This window comes from Ptychodera flava, chromosome 16 (assembly GCF_041260155.1).
Source record: "Ptychodera flava strain L36383 chromosome 16, AS_Pfla_20210202, whole genome shotgun sequence".
In the NCBI taxonomy this organism is placed as follows: Eukaryota; Metazoa; Hemichordata; class Enteropneusta; family Ptychoderidae; genus Ptychodera; species Ptychodera flava.
In genome coordinates, this window is record NC_091943.1 from 11,817,725 (window position 1) to 11,839,703 (window position 21,979).

At 39.2% G+C, this 21,979-nt stretch overlaps 1 protein-coding gene across 1 annotated transcript; it reads right to left on the minus strand.

Annotated features, from left to right (window-relative positions):
• Positions 1–632: 632 nt before the first annotated feature.
• On the minus strand, positions 633–20,326 carry LOC139152827 (major yolk protein-like). Its single transcript, XM_070726179.1, has 19 exons — positions 19,531–20,326; positions 16,792–16,984; positions 16,222–16,330; positions 14,980–15,211; positions 14,227–14,436; positions 13,687–13,853; positions 12,970–13,239; positions 12,309–12,482; positions 11,128–11,277; positions 9,024–9,135; positions 8,190–8,349; positions 7,359–7,658; positions 5,731–5,902; positions 4,769–4,924; positions 4,095–4,404; positions 3,272–3,493; positions 2,398–2,581; positions 1,811–2,022; positions 633–1,258 (listed from the first exon to the last, which is right to left on the minus strand). Exons 1-19 carry the CDS (start codon positions 19,565–19,567, stop codon positions 924–926), a joined length of 3,705 nt encoding a protein of 1,234 aa, XP_070582280.1. The 5' UTR covers positions 19,568–20,326; the 3' UTR covers positions 633–923.
• Between the last annotated feature and the right edge of the window lie 1,653 nt (positions 20,327–21,979).

Genomic DNA, 21,979 nt, shown 5'->3' on the forward strand with positions numbered 1-21,979 from the left:
ATATATTACACTGATCATTGGCTTGCGTTTTTCTGGTACAAAGCTGTTTACTGCCTGGGTTGCAACTTTGTATATGGACTGAACACTCAGGGCTATGGCTGGATAATTACCAACTTCAGTGTACAGAACACTGATACAACTATAATTTATAAAACAAGAAACACATGTCATTTTTTATTATGATTCTTAGCTCCCAAACAAGGCCATTCATGCTGTCAACACTGGCAAAAGACACCAAAGAAAGCACTCTGATATCCTCAACACTCTCTGCTGTAATGAGACAAAGGGGAAATAGTTTATGAAAATGTGTCAATACACCAGAGTGAAAAGAACATGTATGTAAATTTCGAAGCTCTGACAATAACGTTTTCCAGTGTGAAATCTCACAAATGTAATGATAAATGTGTATAACTTGTAAGCTGACTCAGATTTATAGTGTTCTATAGCAGTTTATATGAATAGAAATAATGGCCACTGCCAAAGAGCTCAAAGTACAGTCTGTATTTGCATAAAAATAAAATTTTATCAATTTTATATCGCAGAGACCTGTTATATCCTAATTTGATCTGACACGGCCTTTAGTCATTGTCATCACAGATGTGAAATGGCCAAAAATCACACAGACACATTAATTATGCTTAAAAGTTTTACTGGTTAAAGAACGAAAGTACAAAATCAGAATAAGAGCAATGCCAAAATAATACATCCATGAGAAAAATTTACAGCCCAAATAAACGTTTATCTAATGGTATTTTCTAAATACATTACAGTGATAGAGATGTTAATTGGAAGCTGAAAGGGAGTCTGAAGAAGAGGATTGTTCTACAAAGAGTCAACCCAACAAAAAGAGACTAGAAAGTGCTTTAGGTTCAAAGTTAATACACCTTAGATATTCATTTGGGGTAATTACACTATGTGTCATTTTAGATGTTTTCCACATTGTCATGCCAGTTGTTCCATTGCTGTCTCTGGGTGTTCAGCTTCCAAGTGGTCGTCCAGGTGTTGCTATCGTGAGAGCAGACATCATGATGCATGTGAGGGAACCATTCTGCACGCCAATGCATGCCACACCACCTAGGCTCGCAGACGTTCTTGCCGTTGTTATTGTTGTCGCTGCTGCGATTCCACCAGTCGCCTTCCTCGTTGTTGTTTCTCATCATGTGACGGTTGACGTTCCAATCCTGGTTCAGGGGAAAGATGATGTCATCTTGGAACCAGTTGTCGTATGTTTCTCTGTGCATCCACCATGGTCTGTTGCCTGGACAGAGGAAGATGAACAAAGATCAAGAAATGACAAGCATAACACACATACTGCAATATACTATAGCTTCTTGACTAGAGTGAAAACATTCCTTCTTCAGGCTTAATCATTTATTGATGGTAGTGGATGACAATGCCTGGTGCTAATGTCCACATGCACCCATGTTATTTTAGTACAAAACTAACTGTCTTACATCGCGACCACGCCGCATTGTGACCGTTTTGCACAGTGTGACAATTTTTCTTTTGATTTACCCCTGGTATGGTACAAGTATGGGATGCTATCTTGGACCAGCTTCTGAAAGCCTGTGAAACTATATTTACAAAGCGCAATCTGGCAATTGTTCAGGGGGTCCCTTGAAACCATCCAAAAGTGAACACGAAAAGTCACCCACAGAATGAACTACACTTGGTGCAGACTGGCTGACTTGTATTGTTTTCTGTTGGCAATGTGGATGTTTAGACAGGGAAAACAGAAATGCTATAACTACTCTCTAGGTACCCGCTAGTTCTTTGCACTGCTAAACCCCTTCAGATCCATGTGACTTACCCCAGAGGTCCATGTGATTAGATTCAAACTCATTTGGTTCATATTTCCTTTCGTCATTCTTCCAATGGTGATCGTGGCTCCATTCCGGTGCATGGGTGATGTCCTCACATGGTATGCATTCACACTCTGTGGGCATCATGACTGGTGTGATGTAACCGTAGCCCGTGTCGCAGGTGAATTCGACCATCTTGCGCATGAAGCGGGATGGACGGCTGAGTGAAAGATGGACAGAAAAAACAAACATGAAGGTAAGATGATTATGCTGTAGTCAGTCAAATTTGAATCAAATAGAAGATTTGCTGAGTGTTGTCAACATGTGCTCTATCCTGACACATTTCTGATGATTGGTGCTTTCTGTGCCTGCCACAGTCAAGTTCAGGATTGCTTGCTACTCTTGTTCACCAAATATTGGTTCTTTCATGAACTCAGTAACAAGCTATCGTGTCTTGCTGCAACTAGTGCTGAGTAGGACCTGATAGCCATACTGGTCATACTGCCAGGAGGATGATCTGATATCTTTATCAACACAGCACACACAATGACCTAGACAGGTATATCCATAACATTGATCAGCTGACAAAATTTACCTGCACATTGGCACAGTCACTGTGTACTTTTGACCAATACGTCCAAGGGAGATTGTCTTAGGAGTTGGGTTACCCATACAGGTGACCTCCTCAACAATGGCGTTGCAGCGACCGTCACGGTGATAGATGACATTAGGGAAAGTCTCGGCATGACAGATATCTTTGTGCATCTTCCACCAATCATCTAAGAAACCGACAAAACAAGAAAAGACAAGAAGAAACTGAGTCAAATTTTTTGTAGTACTTTGGTCGATATTTGACCCTAAAATTATTAACAGATTGTACAAATTCCAGAGAGAAAAAAGGACAGTTTCAAAATTTCATGGCGCAAGCCTCAGACTCTAACATCTCATAACCATCTCCTTGAGCTAATGTATTCTGAAGATGTGCTAGTATGCAGATTGATACCATTCTAGGGAGTCGACATAAAGCAAAATTTGCACCACTACACTACCCATGCCATGCTATATGCTCACAGCATTCAAATTGTGTCTGTACTCCCTAACTCAGATTACGATAGTGCCACTGATAAACACAGGATCTTCAGAAATTAGTATTTAACAAGCCATTAGTATGCAAACATCTCCAAGGACTTTATTGGTTTTTCACCTGTTTCATGAGATACTCGCATTAGTTCAAGGTCAAATATACACCAATAGTAAATTGGTAAATTAATACAGCATGTTTGTGCGATGTTAAAAAAAGCTAAAGCAACTTAATCCTCTTTCTACCAGGCTCCATAGACAAACCATTTACACTGAAATAAATACAACTTGAGAGAAAGAGGATTACAATGTCTTAATTGTTTTGCAGATGTTGACTAGGCAGATGTTTTTTCCTCTGTTCAAGAGATAGTCTGAGACAAGTAACTCACAGTTAGATGGTTTGACGAGGGCCTCCATGGAGCGGAGGAACATTGGTCCAAGCCAGGTGTGGTGGGTTTGGTTGATGAGGTGGATCGGGTACATCGTGGTGGTGTGTGGGTGGAAGACGCTGTGTTCACCGAACATGACAAAGCGGCCCTGGTTGTGTTCGGGCTGGTCATAGATCTTCTGGGCGTGGAGGAGAGCCTTGGTGATGTTCCAACGCCAGCTGCCTAAAATTTGTTACAGAAGATGAATAGTGTATAAGATCAGCCCATGGCATTAAAAATCTGAGAAGTGCATATTTTGCATGTCATTAGCATGAATCATATGTGTATATCTTGGTGAAAAGCAGATTTGGAGACTTTTTTTTTGCCTTTATTTCACGGAAGCATCAAATTCAACTGATATGCAGGTAATATACTGCGGAAAAATGTGTTTACCACACTACTGAGCACTGAATCACACATGCCAATATAATTATTAAATATAAGGGCAAATTACCGGATGTCTCTGCTAAACAAGAATTCAAGAGTTGTCAAAATTGTCTATATTACATGACTGTAGATTTTGCAAAGGAGATTGAAATCTGCAGAAAGTGAGCCATGAAAATGGATGAAGTAAGTTTGGCCATACTTCAACATTTTCCCTTATCGAATCAAGACTGTTAGAAACATTCAAGATGAATACCTTTAATACCCAGATGGTGTTCTTGAAACATTTGTAGCTCAAATGAAACAGTTTCCCTATCAAAACCGATTGATTGTTATTATTTTTGAAAAGAAGAACTCTTGTGCCACTTTCATACACCTGAATTGACACGTGCTACCTTACCTGTGTGTTTGTGAGATGTGACCAAAGCCGGGAAAGGCACACGTCCAAAGTGACAGTCCTCGATGCTGTGCTCGTCCACGTAGTGGACCACCTTGCCAGATGGACAAATCAGAACGAAATCCTGGGGAATCATGCCGACGTCATTGGTGTATGGCTCGAATTTGTGAGCTTCCAGGAAAGTGATGTCGCCACGGTGCTCCTTCACGCAGTGCAGACTTCCACGGGTACCCCAGTATGGTTCCTCAGAGCCCTCAACACAGTGGTTCTCAGTATGACCACCACAGGTCATACACATTTCCTCGCGGTGCACCTACACACAAATACGGACACCATAAAATCATAAGTTTTTGTGGAGACAAATTAAAAACACTCTTTCAGGACTTTTTTCTTGAAACAAAGAACAAGCTTAGATACATGCAAGGAGGCATTTTGTTTTTTGGTTGGGACTGGCTAATATCTCTGTATTGTTTTGTTTCTTTTGGATTTAACTCTGATGAACTCAATTTTGAACAAGTAACGCACTATCTCCATTAATTATTTTCTGTTTAATAATTGGAACTAAAGAGGAAATGCAATCACAGTGTGTACATTTAAGGTACCATTTGAGCAGAAATAATTGTGTTTCTTTCTGTTTTCTTCAAAGTTTGCTTAAAATCATATTCTAATTTAAGTACCTTCATGTTGTTCCAGAATTCCTCCCATTTGGGGGACAGCCAGATCGGGTTGGAGTAGCGGTTGTGTTTATCTTCATGCACAGGCTCCCAGTCCATGTTGTCAAAGAAATCGATCCAGCGCTCGGTGACTGCTGGGAAGTAGACCCTCAGATAGCTCTGTGATCAAAGAAGGATGAGATGCAGTGTGTCGTGAGGTCTGTTTCATTCATAGATTCCAACATATAAACGTAACAACATTACCACGATTAGTTATTCACAACATTGCAGTAAAGCCAGAATTCAAATGGGCAATGGTACTAACAAAACACATGCCAAAAACAACGTGCACAAATGTGTATTTCCATACACGTTTGGGCATACATGGGTTTGTTGTACCACCATCACGTGATTTCTTGGGCATACTGAGTCTGTAGAACATCACCTGTCCATTTCACTCCTGAGTAGAACCATTCCACAGCAGTAAATCATACAAAGACATTAGTAATGGTGATGTCTTTCAGTTTACTGTGACCAATTGTCCCCATTAGAATCTGAACAAATCTACATCACTCCTATCAATACTACACAGGAAAATCTTTACAGCCAAATGAAAGTTTGGAAAGTGACACATGTATGAATGTGACTAGCCAGCGTCTTTAGTGGCCAACATGTCACTGCTCTGCAATGCTAAGATGAGTAATGCTTTTAAAATGATGGGTTCAAGAAAACATTTACGAATACATGCAATATAAACACACTGAAAATTCTGAACATGAATACAAATATGTCTAAGTACTCTCAAAAGGAGCTACCGTACATCATCGTTCTCTTTGATTGCAAAAATACAAATTTAGTCCTTTTGCCAATTGCAAAAGAACGATATATAAAAAGGATATATTAGGATGAAATGGTAATTGTTTCACTGAAAATTGAGGCATTTTCACAATTGATTGATATGAGAAACTAGACAGTTGATGGCTCACCATGACGACGGGATGTTTCATCCATCTGTAGTCCATGTCTCGGACTTCTCCAGTCTCCACCATTGTCTTCCAGTTCATCCAGAAGTATTCAATGTTTGGCATCTGCTGCAGCATGAATTCGGGAACAGTGCGCAAGTTCTGTTTGAAGTGGTTCCACAACGTCATGTGATAACTGATGAGGAAATTGGAAAAATCAAATTCCTCAAATAGGTCATGTAGGGAACCTAAACTTGTGGTAGAATGCGCGGGGACAGCTCAGGAGAAAATAAAGTTTTCGTCAGCTTATTGTTTGTGGAAATCATAAATTTAATTTTCCCAATAGTGATGATGGCCATTTTGAAATTCAACAGATGGTAAATATCAGGTGATTAGTTTTTCTAGTACCAAAGAAATATGAGGATCATGCCTTCAGTATTGCCGCCCCCTTTTTATGGAACAACCTTCCGATTGAGGTTCGTCGCTCCCCAAGCCTGCCAAGTTTTAAATCAAGTCTTAAAACACTTCTTTATAATTCTGCTTTTAACTGAACTCATCCTTTGCATTGATTTTTTTTTTTATTCTTGTAACCTTTTATAAAATTGATTGTATTTTACCCAGCGTCTCTGATCACACAATTTGTGTGGATTTAGTCGCTTTATAAATGAATAAATTATTATTATTATTATAAATTTTGCACAATGACCCCAAATTTTGACTCTTGATTCAAAGAGGAGGGTTTAAATTTTCCCAGAGGAAAGTTTGAGCAAAAGTTTCAGCTTTTCAATTTCGGGGTACATTCCACTTTAAGGTAGAACGCACCTCGGGGACAGATATTCGGACTCTCAAACTTTTACAATTCTCTTCTGATATACCACATGTGGGGGTTCAGTTTAAAGCTCTTGGTGAAAGAAAACTTTTCACTGGCTTAGTTTTTCGAAATTCGAAAATTTTTTATTTTTCTCCATAGAGTTAACACAGGGATGGCTGCCATTTTGAATTTCTAATATCGGTAAATCTTGGGTAATTTGTTTCTCTAGTACCAAAATTTGCACGGTGACCCCCTATTTTTATTCTTGATTTTGAAAGAGAATGATTGAAAGATTCCTTGAGGAAAGTTTGAGCAAAAGTTTAAGTCTTTTCACTTTCGAGGTGCACACTAGCCTTAAAGCCACGCCTGTTAATCTCTTAAATCTTCCATTCATATCTTAAACCCTCTTTAATATCTAAAGCCTCTGGTTTTCTTAGCACCAGATAATAAGCACAATATACATTTATAAAATTTCAACTCTTGCAAGAGTTACGCAATTTTTTTCAGTACCATACCCTCAGTAGTATTGAGTTTGAAATTTAAGTTGTGCAATCACTAAAATTGTCAGGCGTTCCTTCAACAGCTTCTAACGAAAACACACCAAAATCAGCTCATTTAATGAACAACTTGCAGATAATATTGTTACATTATACAACAAAGAAAAACCTTCAACTTCATTATATATTATTTTATATTGTTTTATGAGAAAAATTTAAACTGCTTTTTATGTAACACTTTTATTGTCACAAAATGTGATATGAATCTACTAAGCAAGCAATAAATATAATTATTGTTATTAATGGACATGGATGAATTTGATTGTAATCAGGTTTATCCATACTTTGTATTGCGCCAACGTTGGATATTTTTATTCCAGTTCCAGTTTTCTGAGTTCCAGTTTTCTGAGTTCCAGTTTTCTGAGTTCCAGTTTTCTTGGTCCCATTCCTTGGACTCTGAGTTCCAGTCCTTGGAATCTGAGTTCCAGTCCTTGGAGTCCCATTTCTCCTGATTCCAGTTCTTGGAGTCCCATTTCTCTTGATTCCAGTTCTTGGAGTCCCATTTCCAGTTGTCTGGCTTCAAGTTCCAGTTTTCTGCCATCATCTTCAACATATCTGGGTGTTCCATCCAGTTGGCAAAAGTCCTGGAAATATGAACATATGAAAAAGAAACTGTGACCAGAACCACCTGTTAACCCTTAAAGTGCTGCAATTTTCCCCACCAAAATTTTAGTGCAACATTTTACCAATTTGTATGAACATTTCTGCATTTTTTTATAATTTTTGACCAAATAGATATCACATTTCATTGCCTACAGTTTCGTATTAAAATTTAGGCAAAAATCAGAAAAAAATTGACTGGGTTATATTTTGTGAAAGCGACAAATATTGACTTTGGCGCTCAAAGGGTTAAACAGTCCTATAGCTGGCATTGTATACATGTATCATTGCTGACAATGAGGGCGCTATTTTTATCCAAAAATTGCAAAGTCATCAACCAGTATCATTCCAATTCAGAAAATATGACAACTGTTGTCAACATCAATCATATAATTCACACTCGGTTACTTTTCATTTAACCATTTGAACCCTGCTCGATTAAAAATGTCCATATGATGTCATAGGTCACCAGGGGGGTAGGGTGCAAAAGGTTAAACTGGCTACAGGTAGTTTACCTTGGAGTCTGACGGTGCCAGTTGTAGTAATTCCAGGTGTATGGCACATTCCAAACAAACCACTGCATTCCGGTGAAGTTGTGGAAAGTGATACCATGGAAGCCCCAGTTGAATTCATGTCCAAGTACAAGGTCATCTCTCATGTTCCAATGTTTGGCACCTGCAGAAAAAAAATATCATAATGATGCTTTGCTACTCCCATAACTATACTGTCACAATCCCTGTACTTCACAGACACATGTATTGATGGTCTTTGCTATCATTGCTTATTTATGGTTTGGAAGAGAATTGCTTTTTCCAGAGAGATGCATCATATAAAAAGGACTTGATTCCCCTAAATGCTGACTTTACAGTAAAAGTAATGTACTGCTTGAACAATCAGTAGTAGCTACTGCTTTCCAACATATGTCCTTGTACCCTTGCCGACGCTACCCCTCCCCTCAACAATCAACAAACAAAACTAAAATCAACCACTGAAAGGAGAACCGATATAGTCAAACCACATGGACCTTGACCTATCAACTCAAATTTCCACAGAAAATCTGAGCTGCAAATGTTTTAGATTAATTCCAGTCAATCGCTAAAGAAATCAGTAACATGGCCTTGTACTATGATTTGATTCAACGGCACAACTCAGATATTTAATCCACCGTTAAAACAGGTCAGTATATCATTCAAGATTCACGACTTTTTCATTTGACTTTGACGTACTCCACAGAACAGACTTGTATTGTGTATATAATCACAAAGATCAGCCAGCCATCTTGCCAAATTGTAATATTTGATCATAGGATCTGTAAAGAGTTAACAGTCTGGCCCAGTCAAAGTAGTTACCTGGAAGACAGCTGCGACCAAAGTGGCGGTTGACGGATTCGAAGACTGATCCAACACGTGGAATAGTGCCATTGGACAACATCCATCCCATGGGATGATGGAACGATGACGTCTGCGGCAACCAGGAGGAGAGAAATGAATTAAATGATATCAAGATAACTTCTCAGTGTCTGAAAATTGTCTAGACATGAACTTTCAGCGTCCATCACAGTGTCTTCTTCAGATAATGAGTAATTCTGCTCATCACATGACCTGTGAGGGTTGAGGTCATGTGACCAAACTTCTCTGTAGATCACACCCATGCCGCAACCAGTCCTTGTTGTTTCCACGGACATCTGGTCTGCTCCATATGGCTTCCACAAAAATCAAAAGTCATCTTCTGTTGCTGGAAGGCCACTTCTTATAAGGGATTGCTTCACTTCTTCTCTTAGAATTTATCCCCAATTTGCCTTTCATAGTTTCTAACACGGCAGAATCACTAAGCTCACCTCAGGATATGTATACTGAGCACTGGTTTTATTCTGTTATAATATATTTTTCCATTGAAAAGTTTTTCAATCGGTGGTTAATGCTTGACAGCTGAGACACAAGAAATCTGCACCTTACACTTCTCAAAATTGTCAAACCTATGTTGAACTATGGTGATAATTCTGTGAGAATTCACAAAAAATATCATTGTTAACTTGAAATGTGAACCAAAAAAAAACCAGATATGGAGCTATCCTGTATGTCGCCAATTACTGTGCAACAGGTGATTGATAATAATTTTGGTGAATGGGAATAAGGTACCAATCCAAAAGGATTTCAGTTCTATTTGCGAAGAAATCAATAGTTCTACATCAAATTTTAACAGGCTGAAATTCTTCTTTTTTTTTCATAAATGGGACTTATATATCAAACAACAGCTAGATTAATTATGAATACTTTCAATCATGACCTCAATACCAGATGCAATGGAGTGTTAACATTGGCAAAATTTGATATAAATATATAGCCAGATTTAAGTTCATTCAATTTTAAAAAGACATTGACTTTACAGGCTAATTTGCATGGGTCATGTCAAGTCAGATAGGTCAGTTCTGGTGTGGAGCACATCACAGGAGAGCTGGGGTGTGAACAGAGTAACCAATGATGCAAACCATTCCAGGTCAAATGGGGTCAGGTTCAAAGTGAAGGAGTGAAGGATCCACAGAGAAGTTTGGTCACATGACCTCGACCCTCACAGGTCATGTGATGAGCAGAATTACTCATGATCTGAAGAAGACACCGTGATGGACGCTGAAAGTTCATGTCTAGACAATTTTCAGAAACTGAGAAATTATCTTGATATCAGTTAAGACACACTTGACCAAACAGTCAAGTTAAAACCTCCACTCTGTAAAACGTGAACAAGAACAGATGATGATAGCTGAACTGCTACGATGTCAAAGTTTGGTTGGTTGTTTCATTGACATTAAAAAGGCACTAAAGCTGACAACCACACAAACACATATTTCTCTTGATCATGCTACATAATGTGAAACAGCTTTCATATTTGTATTCATACTTGTACACACCAATCAAAGCTAACATTACCGGTATGAAAGAATTGAATATTATGCAACAACAGACAAATATGCGTCAATAATTTTTTGCTTCTAGAAGTTCACATTGATGTGATAGTTGATGAAAAATGAATGCCATGCTTCTGCAACATGGACTATAGTTAGTACAAATCCCCTAAAATATTCTAAATAAACAAAAAAAATATTTACAATGACATTTTAAACAGTGTACATATGTGCATACATACATTAATAATACTAGGACTCACAGAGCTACAAGACATTTTGAATTATCACACTGATCAAAAGGTATCTGTACATAGACACATATTAAGGTACGATGTGAGTACAAACAAACAGACATTAGACACATGTTACACTATTAGTACACAAACACAGACACATATTAAGGTACACTGTAAGTTCACACACACACACACACACACACATGTTGTGGTACACTTAAAGTACACATACACAATGTTGGCTTTCAACATAAGTACACAGACAGACACACAGACAGACACACACGCAAATGATACCAAGTTGTTGAAGCTTACTCTGGAAATGCCTGAGTGGCAGGTGTTCAGATCCTTGAGGTTGATCCATTCGTTGTCTCTGCCAAACTTCTCCTGGTAAACACTTCTCAGCATGACACCAATGGTGTAAGTCTCTGTATCCCAGTTGTATGATCTCTTGCCATTTCTTTCCTGAAGCAGGAAAATATTTTCATCGATAAGAGTTTGAAAACTGGAATTTTAAAACAAGGTTGATACTGGTGACATTTCTAAGAGGGGTGCCCTGGATGGTCAATGTTAAGCGTCATCATGCTGCCTTATCAACAATTTTTTTTCAAAGTTTCAATTAAAATAGATATTTACGGTACAATGGGTGTCCAGGACAGATGTCAGACTTTTAAACTTCTTACACTACTCTGCTGGTCTACTTCTTGAGTGCACTCATTCTGAAGGCTGGGGAGTAAAGGAAGGTCTTACCATTTTGTTTTTGTGAAAATTGTAAACTTAATTTTACTCTAAAGAGTTAACATGAGGAATATTGGTCATTTTGAATGTCAAGTGTAGGTGAAATTTCAGTAATCTGTTTCTCTGATGCCAAAATTAGCACGGTCACCTCAAGTTCTGTTCTTGATTATAACAGAGAATAGTTTAACCTGTTCACCCCCGATTCTCTGTAAACAGGTCCACACTCACCAATGATAACAATGGGTTTGGGCCAAACCATGGTGGCGAAAGGGTTAAAGCTTCTTGGACAAAAGTTTTTACAACTTTCAGTTTCAAGGAGCGTACTACCCTTAAAGGGAAACAGTCGTCAAAACTGCGCCTGTGCGAGTTTCTTGTTTACAAACATTGTATTTCGTGCACAATGTCTAGATGTACCTCATCATCATAGCTGCAACATTTAAATTATACGATGTAGATTATGAAAGACATGTTTTAACTTTCATCAGTCACCATTGTACCTTGGATACAGTGAATACTTTGCTCATATGGGTCCCATACGACCTTTGAGTGCAGTCACGATGACTGTATCCCTTTAAGCAGTGTACCAGTATTTGCTGCTCTCATCCAGTGTTATAATTAACTGTACTTCAGCTATGTTTACACAGACATTTATACCGACAAAATTCTTATGGGTCAAAATATTGTAACTTTTCGTCACAATTATGAATTTTTTCAGTGACAATAGTGTAAAGAATGAAGAAGATTGGGTCAACACTGACCTCATGGAAGACATCAAAATGTTGGCTGAGGATTGGATGATGATGGAATTCCCGGCCTGCGATGAAAGTCTCCATGGGATCAAGCGAAACCATATCAACTGTGCCTTCATGAAGGGCCTTCATGCATTCCATCTTGCTGTGCGCCCACATACAGCCCCAGCTGACCTCATTGACCTGAGAGACCAAAGGAAAAGAGAATGGTCATTCCATGTAAAAATGTTACCATGGTTACTCAAGATGAGTAAGTGTCATCAAAATTCGCTAGTATTGATCCGTAGTATCATACCACTATCTCACTCCTAAGCCATCCTTATTGTAATTTTTTTCCTAAATCGAATGAAAAATTAATTTCTTGAGGCCGTGTAAACAAATCAACTAAACCGATGAAAAGTCCAATGCACTACATGTCCAAGAGTTAGACACACATTCATAATTTTCACAGTGAATTTCGAAAGAAAATTTTTTTTCCTCTGGATTCTTTGTTACAAATTTTTCTTAGACAAAGTAGCTTACATTAGTGTTTTTCATGACAATGCCTTAGGAGATTAGTGCAACTTTCACTGAATAAAATGACATGCACTGGTCAAAAAGTTACATACAGGTATGTTTGTGATATTGAATGGTCTGCTTTCCGCTTGTATATTTGTTTCCTATGTCTTACCTTGTCAGTTCTGAAGAAATGATGCTTCATGTCAATGCACTTGGTGTAGGCTTCTTCGGTGATCACGCAGAACTTGGCACGTGGTTTTGGTGTCATGTGATGGCAAGTGTCGTAGATATCCAAGAACTTGTCCATGTAAGACTTGTCTTCGGGAATGTGCACAAATTCGTTGGTGTTGTCGCGGAAGATGAGATCTCTTGGATTGGGGTTGCTGCGGCAAATGTAGTCATCAGAGCCAAACAGATTCATGTTATCATCTCTGGAGTAATGCTGAAAATTAAACATGCACACAAATTAATTTAATATGCACATACATTAACTTAATATGTACATAAATTACTTGTACATATTGAGATGAAATTTGGCATGTAATATTTTATTGATGTTGAGGTAAGACCTGGCAAGAAAAGGTAGTCAATATTCACGATATTAGTCTGAGTTGATTCACGTATGATTCAAATTTTCATTGTCAGCTCCTCGTCAATGTTTAGAATTTACTTGAAGTATTCCAGGTACGGTGTGTATCTGCATATTCTTGCATAGGACTGTTTAAGCATCGATTACTATTTCAAAACAATATTGTGACAATACTATTTTTGATGTAAAAAAACATGTCTTCGATGTAATTATAAATAAAACAGAAGGCACATTATCTTGGTTCAGAGAAAGAACGAGTGTGAAAGGAGTAACGAAATAGAAATTTGTCATGTTACATACAGTGACAGCATGCCTGAGGATATCCCAGACATCGTTGTGGTAGTTAGTCTCATGATGGTGGTTGGTGAAAACAGTTGGACGGGGAACGTATCCAATATGGCAGTCTTCGATTTTCCAGTCATCCAATTCAGCTGTGCCCCTCATGCAGACAAGTTTGTAGTCATTTCCTGATGAAAAATTATGCATATGTACAACAGTGTGAAGCATAGCGTGTGATGAAAGAAAGTTACTCCCTATAAATGGTATAAACATAGAATCACTGGTAAGAATAATAAAATTGATGTATGTCAGACAAGTGTCATGTCTGTAACTCAAGTTTCACCAGTATCTAGTTTGGCTAATATTCATGGTTTTTTGGATGAAATGTACCTGGTGAACTAAAAAAGTCAAGACCAATTCAATATATTTCTCTGAGAGAACCTAGTGAGACTATATCATTAACTTCTGATTTTTGACACTGGAAAGTCTGATACATCCGTTATTTCAACTTGCATCTTTCAGTAAACACACAAATTATTCAGCATCATTTTCTTCACTCACCAAATTTCTCCTTGAAGTCTGGGATGTGCGTATGGTCAAGGAAAGCAACTTGACCTTTACCCTCACTGAGACAGAGGCCAGCGCCATGGAAACCAGCATAGGTATCACGGGTCTTGTGACACCAGGAGTTGTCCTCTTTTTGTCCATGACAGATCTCGCAGAGATGTTCTGGGATAGTACCGTTGATGTCATAGTCCTTGTCCAGAACGCCTGTGATATAGTATTACCAGACACAATTATAAGTTGACCTACCAGTGACCTCAACATCAAACAAGAGCTGCATGACTACACCTACTTGGAACCCGATAAATCTTGGATGGCTGCGGCTTAATTGCTAGGAAATTATTTAAGTTAATCTAGGAGATTTATGAAGATTAATTTTAATACAATCATTTTTCAAGAAAATATGAAAGTTGCCTTAAGGGGCAGTTTGTAAAAGGCTCTGAAAAAACTTCATGATTTCAAAGTGATGGAACGACAACTATTACTTTGCATTATGTGTGGATGTGAAGGTATAAGGGGGTATAAATGAACATAAATTGTACATGGCTTCACCGAATGATATCATGCAAGCATCCAAGTTTAAACCAAACGAGTCAATTCCAATGAAGTCACATATGGGGATGGTAGGCATAGAAAAGTGTCACATACCAGTACTTGTCAATGTTTGAATTAAGCCAAAACCCATGGCTTAACCAAAGAGATATAGTACAGGCCAATGACCACCAGAATACTAAACCAACATGTATTTACCTGGAACACAACTCTTGCTGAAGAAATGTGCGGCACTCTCGACCATGTCACCACGGTGAGGCATCACGTCGTTGTGAATGAGAGAGCACATGGGGGACATCCATGAACTGGTGTGATGGACACCGGCGTGACATGACTGCACGTGCTCCAATTCAGAGAGTTGACTGATATGTGAGGATTTTGGTACCACGGCAACACTGATGCTCTCCCAATGTTGCATACGTTCCTTGCCCTGTTGTGACAAAACCAAAAGTACAATAAATATCAATGTAAAAATTAACACTGTAAATACACACTTTAATATACCAAGTAGTTCGCAAGGCAGCACAAAATGCTTGGGGACTAGTCCCACCCCTCAATAAAGATTCAAACTTTCAATCCAAGCTTTTGAAATTCTGAAAAGGCCAAATCATTCACTTGAATTTAACTTCACTTATTTAGGTGATATTTATGAATTACTAGTATTTGCTGAAATGACGTCACACAATACATAATCTTGTTTGTTTTGCAACCAAAGTCAGTGAATCTATTATCTCGGTGAAAATGTCTCAAACACCAAACCTACCCACCCAACACAATCTATACAGTACGCATGAGTGTAACGTGTACATGTACATGTACGTTCAGACTACCCCACAGGTTATCGTAATGTTGCTTGGATAGTCGTTCCGAGGCGGGAGGCCGCAGGTCGCCGTTTAACGGCGACTGCGGCCCCCCGCCTGTGGACTACCCAACCTATGAGCCCCTATCACTGCACATATGTGTATGCGCAGAAGCATGTTACAAAACAGTATTGTCAAATGTCTGAATGGCAAAAAAAGGTAGCAAGTGTCGACAATTTTGACAAACTCGATGATTATGAACGATGAGTTATCATCAGGCTATGGCAGAATGTGTGCACTTAAACTGTAATTGTAGCTGTTACCTGTCCGCCTACCGTAAAGCGCCCTGTAAAACATCCATCGGGTCGGCGATAGAATCGTAAACAATTCAATTTCAAAGCACGGCGCGCGCGGCAGGGAATGAAACTTTCTGACCTTTGACTGAGAGTACGCCCTCATCGACAAGTCCAACACGCCGCCGAAAGGGCTCGCTAAAATATTTTGTACCACGGCCACTGATAAGCATACGAAGTCCCGGTCCCTGGGGCTGGGCATTTATTACATTAAGAGTTCGTATAAATCCCGGGTATAAATCCGACTAACTTTGCAATCACAATCGTTTGGCAGAGCAAAAACTTACCTTGTACACTGGAAGCTCGTATGCGATTGGCTTCATATTATGGACCCGATATGCCTTCCAGATGTCTTCGCCACGGGCGACAACAATGTCAGCATGACCTTTCTTGACCCTGAAAATCAGCAGCCCCAAGTTTCATCTTTCAATCCTTCATTCGAACAGAGGCAGAATCTCTCTCTCTCTCTCTCTCTCTCTCTCTCTCTCTCTCTCTCTCAGTTGAAATGTTGATTTGTAATTTTACATTTTTAAGCTTTAGGTACGGTCTCATATAGGGTTACCTAACTGTAAAAATGACAGGTTAGTCATGTTATATAATGTTATGCACCATGATCTTGTGATACAAATTTTCGCGATGATTCATGTGGATCCTCGTAGTGGTACAGTAATATTGAAGTATTCTTGGTTTTGAAAATCGTCTCACAACGTCGGTTCGTAAAAGAATAGGCTGAAAAAAACTTCAGGTAGGCCATAACACAGAGTATTTCGTTTCCAGAAAATTGAACGTGAGAACTTGATCTTGTTGAAAGAACAGCGCCCAAAACACAATGCTGGCTATCGAAGGTGAAAACTTACCAGTCCATACAGTGGTCAGCGCTGGTTGCCAGGAGACAGACATGAGCCTTGCGTGGTTGGATGTTGTACATCAGGTCATTTGCCATACGCCAACACTTGTGCTCTTCGCACACAGTGTGCACGCACCAGCGGACCCTGGTTTCACTGGTCGGGATTTCATCGGATGGTGGAGGGTATTGCACTGCAAAGGACCCTATTCATAAAGGACAGTTAAAGGGGTTAGTATAAAGCTGGACAAAATGCAATTCTATCGTCAATATTCAGAATGTCTACTATTGGGGAAGTGGTCAGGACTTTACATGATTGTGAATAGAACAAGAATATTCTCGCATCACACGTCATAAGCATCGCCTTTTCAGCTATTTGTCTGGAACCAAAGCTTCAGAATAGACAATCCTCAGAAATGATCAGCAACTTGACTAAATTTGACGGCAATATTTACTAAGTAATCACATAGGTCGCACATACACAGTCCGCAGTGGTCGCTTGTGAGCTACGAATCCCGGGGAGCGCGAATCACAGCGTCAATTTATGTGTCAACGACGGAGCGAATTAATTTGAGAGTTCAAAATAATTTTTAATCTTCATTGAAGATGGGCAAAAATTATTGTCGTCTGATGTTTTGACACACCATGGTGCGTTTCTGAATTCAGATAGATCGAGACGAATTTACACAAGATATAAAAACCGTAAAAATAGCTGTTTCAGTATATTTTGGTTAAATTCAGGCACATGTATATAATGTATTGGAGGTATAATTTTCAAATAGTTGTTTAGCAGTGCCCGTTTGACTATATCAATCACAGGATTAGGATGTATAACGTCTGAAGTTTCAATCATACGAGTTCTGACAATGTATTTTAACTCTTCAAAGCTCTCTCTCTCTCTCTCTCTCTCTCTCTCTCCTCTCTCTCTCTCTCTCTCTCTCTCTCTCTCTCTCTCTCTCTCTCTCTCTCTCTCTGTATTGGTGTAAACTCGACACAGTGCAAGTGAAACAACTCGCAACCAGTGACAGTTCAGGCCTAGCAAAATCAATATAAGGGGCCCTCAGTAGTATACAGGTGGGGGTTGGCCGGGGGGGGGGAATTTAGGTCAAACTTGATTTGTTAAAATTGACGCCCCCTCCAACAGTTTTGTAAAAAGCTACCCGTCAGTTTTCAAAAAAATGTGACACCCCCGGCCTTGGACACCCCCCCCCCGTAATAACTGACGGTTCCCTGAAAGGAGCCAGAGAGCCCCGTCATGTGTCATTGAAGTTCAACCAACCTAATGGGAAAAAAGGTGAAGCTTAGTGTTACAAAAAATGAAAGAGAGAAAGGAGACCTTGAATGTTTTCAAAACAGAACCTGTTAAGTCTATTTGACCTTCCATAAGGACAAGTTTTTGTGGTCACATTTTTGTTTGCGCCGTCACAGAGTTGAAACTGCGGGCAATTTAAATATAATCTTCGGAGTGGCGTGATCTTCAAACACAATCGATGGGAGTTAACGTCATTTTATGGTCTAATGACCTGATTGACAAACAACAAACACATCCAGGTCGAGAGAGATCAACAACTTTGACGGCGGATCAAGTATTTGGATCGATGGATTGGTGTCGTACCGTGCACCATTGTATGCAAATGAGTTGTGTTGCTGTCCACTTCCAGCAGTCCTCTTTGTACAGTGCGTACGCTCGCGTTATTTTGCGAGAAATCGGGTTTGACGTACTTTTCAAGCTGCCGATGTGAGAATAAGGATGCGCAGGAACATGTTGAGTGGAAACAATGTATATCAGCACAACCAGACTTTCGACTTATTGCCAGGCTGAGTTTTAGCTATACAGACAACCGATTTTACGTATTACACCAAAATATAAAGAACATTTGTACAATATCTCCAGTACTCACAGTTTTTCTCTAAATTTTTGAATTAATTATCTCATCAACATTGTCGATTCAGAAAAAATCTGCTCCCAATGCAGAAAATATAAAAATCAGTATGCCAAGTACTGGAGCCTTTTCCCTTGACTTTCATCATCAGCGTACAGTAACCCTACGTCCTTCAAAAAGTTTCAAAACCTTTTGCAATGCCACTTGTCACAACACGATTCAGTTCTGGTCAACGCTGCCTCCTGTCTTGTCTAGGTTTTATCACGCACTTGTTCCGCCCAGGCTCTGGAAAAAGCTATCAAATAATTGATTTTTTTCGCGAGTTCTTGGAATCCCTTTCTCTTCTCCTCTTCTTCTCTAAAAATCTACCTGCCTCCCACCCGCCCTTTGCCCGATTCTCAAACTCGCTTACCGGTATATTTTGTGATGTGCGACGGATTTTCATTTTCAAGAATTTTGACAGCTTTTAAATCTACTTCAAATTATCAAGGTAACTAATCCTTTTAGTTTTCATGAACTCTTCTGATAAAAGTGAAATACTAAAATCACCCGCACATAATGAAGCCGCAATAATATTATTTTTGAAGAAAGTTAAGCATGTCGACATATAGTGAAGCGAAAATGCGTCGCGCGCACATACACGTGCGAAAACGCAGAAACTCACAACACAAAAAACTTCGAAAAAAATTTCGATGTCGGTCGCGAAATAGATGCAACGATTCAATATTCAGAAAAGTACACGAAAAAAAAAACAGATAAAAGTAACCCTTATGAATTAAGCCATGCATTTTTCTAAATTAAAGTAAATGGTTCTAATTTTCTAGCAAAAGAATCTCCAGAAAGAGAGAGATCAAAGTTGACCAACTCACCTACAACGGCCACAGCTAGTAAGAGAAGAACCTTCATGGTGGACGTCCTTGGACCTGTTGCCTTTGTTACCACCAAATGTGATCCTTCAAAGTTTCACAGCATCATATATAATCTCGCACAACAGACCACCTAGGATCCCTAAAAAAATTCCCCTTGTTATGTTTAATAGTGATGGGGGTTCACCCATGAGTCATTATTCACGTGCACTTTTATTGTCTTTCTGTCTAACGATACGACGCGGGATAACCACTAATTGATTTGAATGATCAAAATTATTTTATCATGTTTATTTACTCATGCCCTGGTTTTATCAAAATTCTTTTGTATAATTTTGTCGCACATACGTCATCGTTATCAGGATTATTCCCCGCTAAACAAGTTAGCTAGTTGGTTCTAATTTGTTTTTTACTCCCCGAGATTATTTCTTTTACTTCTTGTTGAGTTAAACTTGCAGTGGAAACCAATGCACGGGCATTGTGACATGAGATTTTGTATCCAATTCGGACCATTTAGCTTGGAACCTTCGTGTAGCTTCGACTGTTCAAGGCCCAGGTGCATGTGAAGGTCACGTATATATACGAGTCCAAATAAAGGTGAACGATTGGGCAAGGAGGCAATTTTAATCATGTTGGAGAGATGATGCAGATTTCGAAAGAAGAAATTCGCTAATCGAGGTTACTGTGAGACCGCTAACGAGTTACTCTGCAGAGATCGTGAAGTCAACTGTCAAAATAAAAATCCTTTAATGCGAAATTCTTAATTCCCTTCTGTTTCTCTTAAAATGTCCATCCTTTGTTTTCAGGTATGCTAGCTTGTCCAAGCAAAGAATCGATCTCGAAAGCTGCATTGATGTCATCTCTAAAATAATGACGGGTTTGGGGTTTTTTTGGCTACTGTGCCAACAGTCCGACCGGGATTTCACCTCGGCCTTGCGAAAACGCTGACTCAGCTTGTTCACATATGTCGAGGGTATATCACGTGACCAAACTCTCGCCCTATAAGGACACGTACAAGGTATTCTAATTTACACACAATACTGAGATCACACAGACATTCAGATAGGCAGGCAGGCAGACAGACAAATAAACAAGCAAACAAACAAACAGAGATACATGTAGAAACAAATTCGACTTCGGCGCAATGAAAAAGAAAGACGGGGGTTGGCATGTAAAGAAAAGAAAGAAATTAAAGAACCGCAGATAGCTAGACTTTGAAACAGAGTAGAGTGGTAGAGCGTATATGCATGTCAGTGTTTGTATGTGTATGTGTGTGTGCTTTTGCAGTAATTATCACCCTAAGAGTCTTCAACAAATAGAAGGAAAAAATAAACATACCTTATTTCTCAGAACCGATTAATTTAATCATTTATTCTTGCTTTATAACAAACATACATGCATCCTAACCAATTCATCTCAACACCGGGATGATCATCTTTGGATCGTGAATTTGATGGCATATTCATAGTCAGACAACCGTAACTGTAAAGAAATTACCAGAAAGAAAGAAATCACGATTTCTAACGTGGTTTTGGTTGAAAACTGTGACTTGAAATTCATTTCAAGGCAAGCCTTCAGTGAAACGCTGAGTTAAAGCACCATTCCTCCACCCACGGACTGTGACTAAAGCAAAAAATACTGTAGATCGAAAATCACCCTGATTAGAAGTGTACATGACTATTTACTTTGTGATTACTGCCATGTGTGCGGATTGACACAGGCATTTCGGTTTTTAGGTTCGTATTTTTTTTTAGGGGGGGGGGGGGTTGGTGCTTGCTTTTTACGTTCACTTACATTTTCGACAACATGTTTTCGTTGTCGAAAATGTATTTTAAGTGGAGCTATCTTATATTTCAATCAGAGGCTATGGTACTAACTTTGATTGAGAAACAAAGTACAGGATAATTCATGTTGTCCGCCTAATAGTGAAGTAAACACTGCTGTTGGTTTGGGATTTGTGTAGAGAGAATCGAAGGCGAACTGCGGGTAGCTCGAATTCGCTGTGAAGAAAGCGTTAAAGAAGATCACATTCGGAGATTGAATAATGGTATGGAAATCGTTTGAAAAAAAAAACCGATTGAAACATTTTCGCACATAGCATATAGACAATCTTCCTGTCATATAAATATATATCAGGGCTCGAAATTAGCGGTAGTCCTGCGTCCACAGACTACCAACTTTTCTCTTGGGCTACCAAAATCCATGAAATGGTAGCCCACACGGACTACCAAAGTCTGGGACCTGAAATTCAGTCTAAACTTCGCATGACCATGTCCGGCCTGTCACTTTGGGACCAGCTAAATGCGGTCGAACCCAGCCAGACACAGAAAGGCCAGACTATGACTTTGTTATGCAAATAACGAAAACGACCGTGCGGTAGAACTTTGCAACAAAGTTTCTGTATCTGAACTGCCGTATTTGAATGACAGGCACAGGAAAAGATTGTCAATGA

What these genes read in the sequence shown, in the direction of transcription:
- LOC139152827 (XM_070726179.1), bottom strand. Translation starts at nt 19,567, where the DNA reads ATGAAGGTTCTTCTCTTACTAGCTGTGGCCGTTGTAG. An exon ending in GCTGACCACTGTATGGACTG is followed by an intron (nt 16,331 to 16,791) that starts GTAAGTTTTCAC and finishes GCTGATTTTCAG; the next exon opens with GGTCAAGAAAGGTCATGCTG. An exon ending in CAACGTTGGCGCAATACAAA is followed by an intron (nt 5,903 to 7,358) that starts GTATGGATAAAC and finishes TTTCCTCATCAG; the next exon opens with TTATCACATGACGTTGTGGA.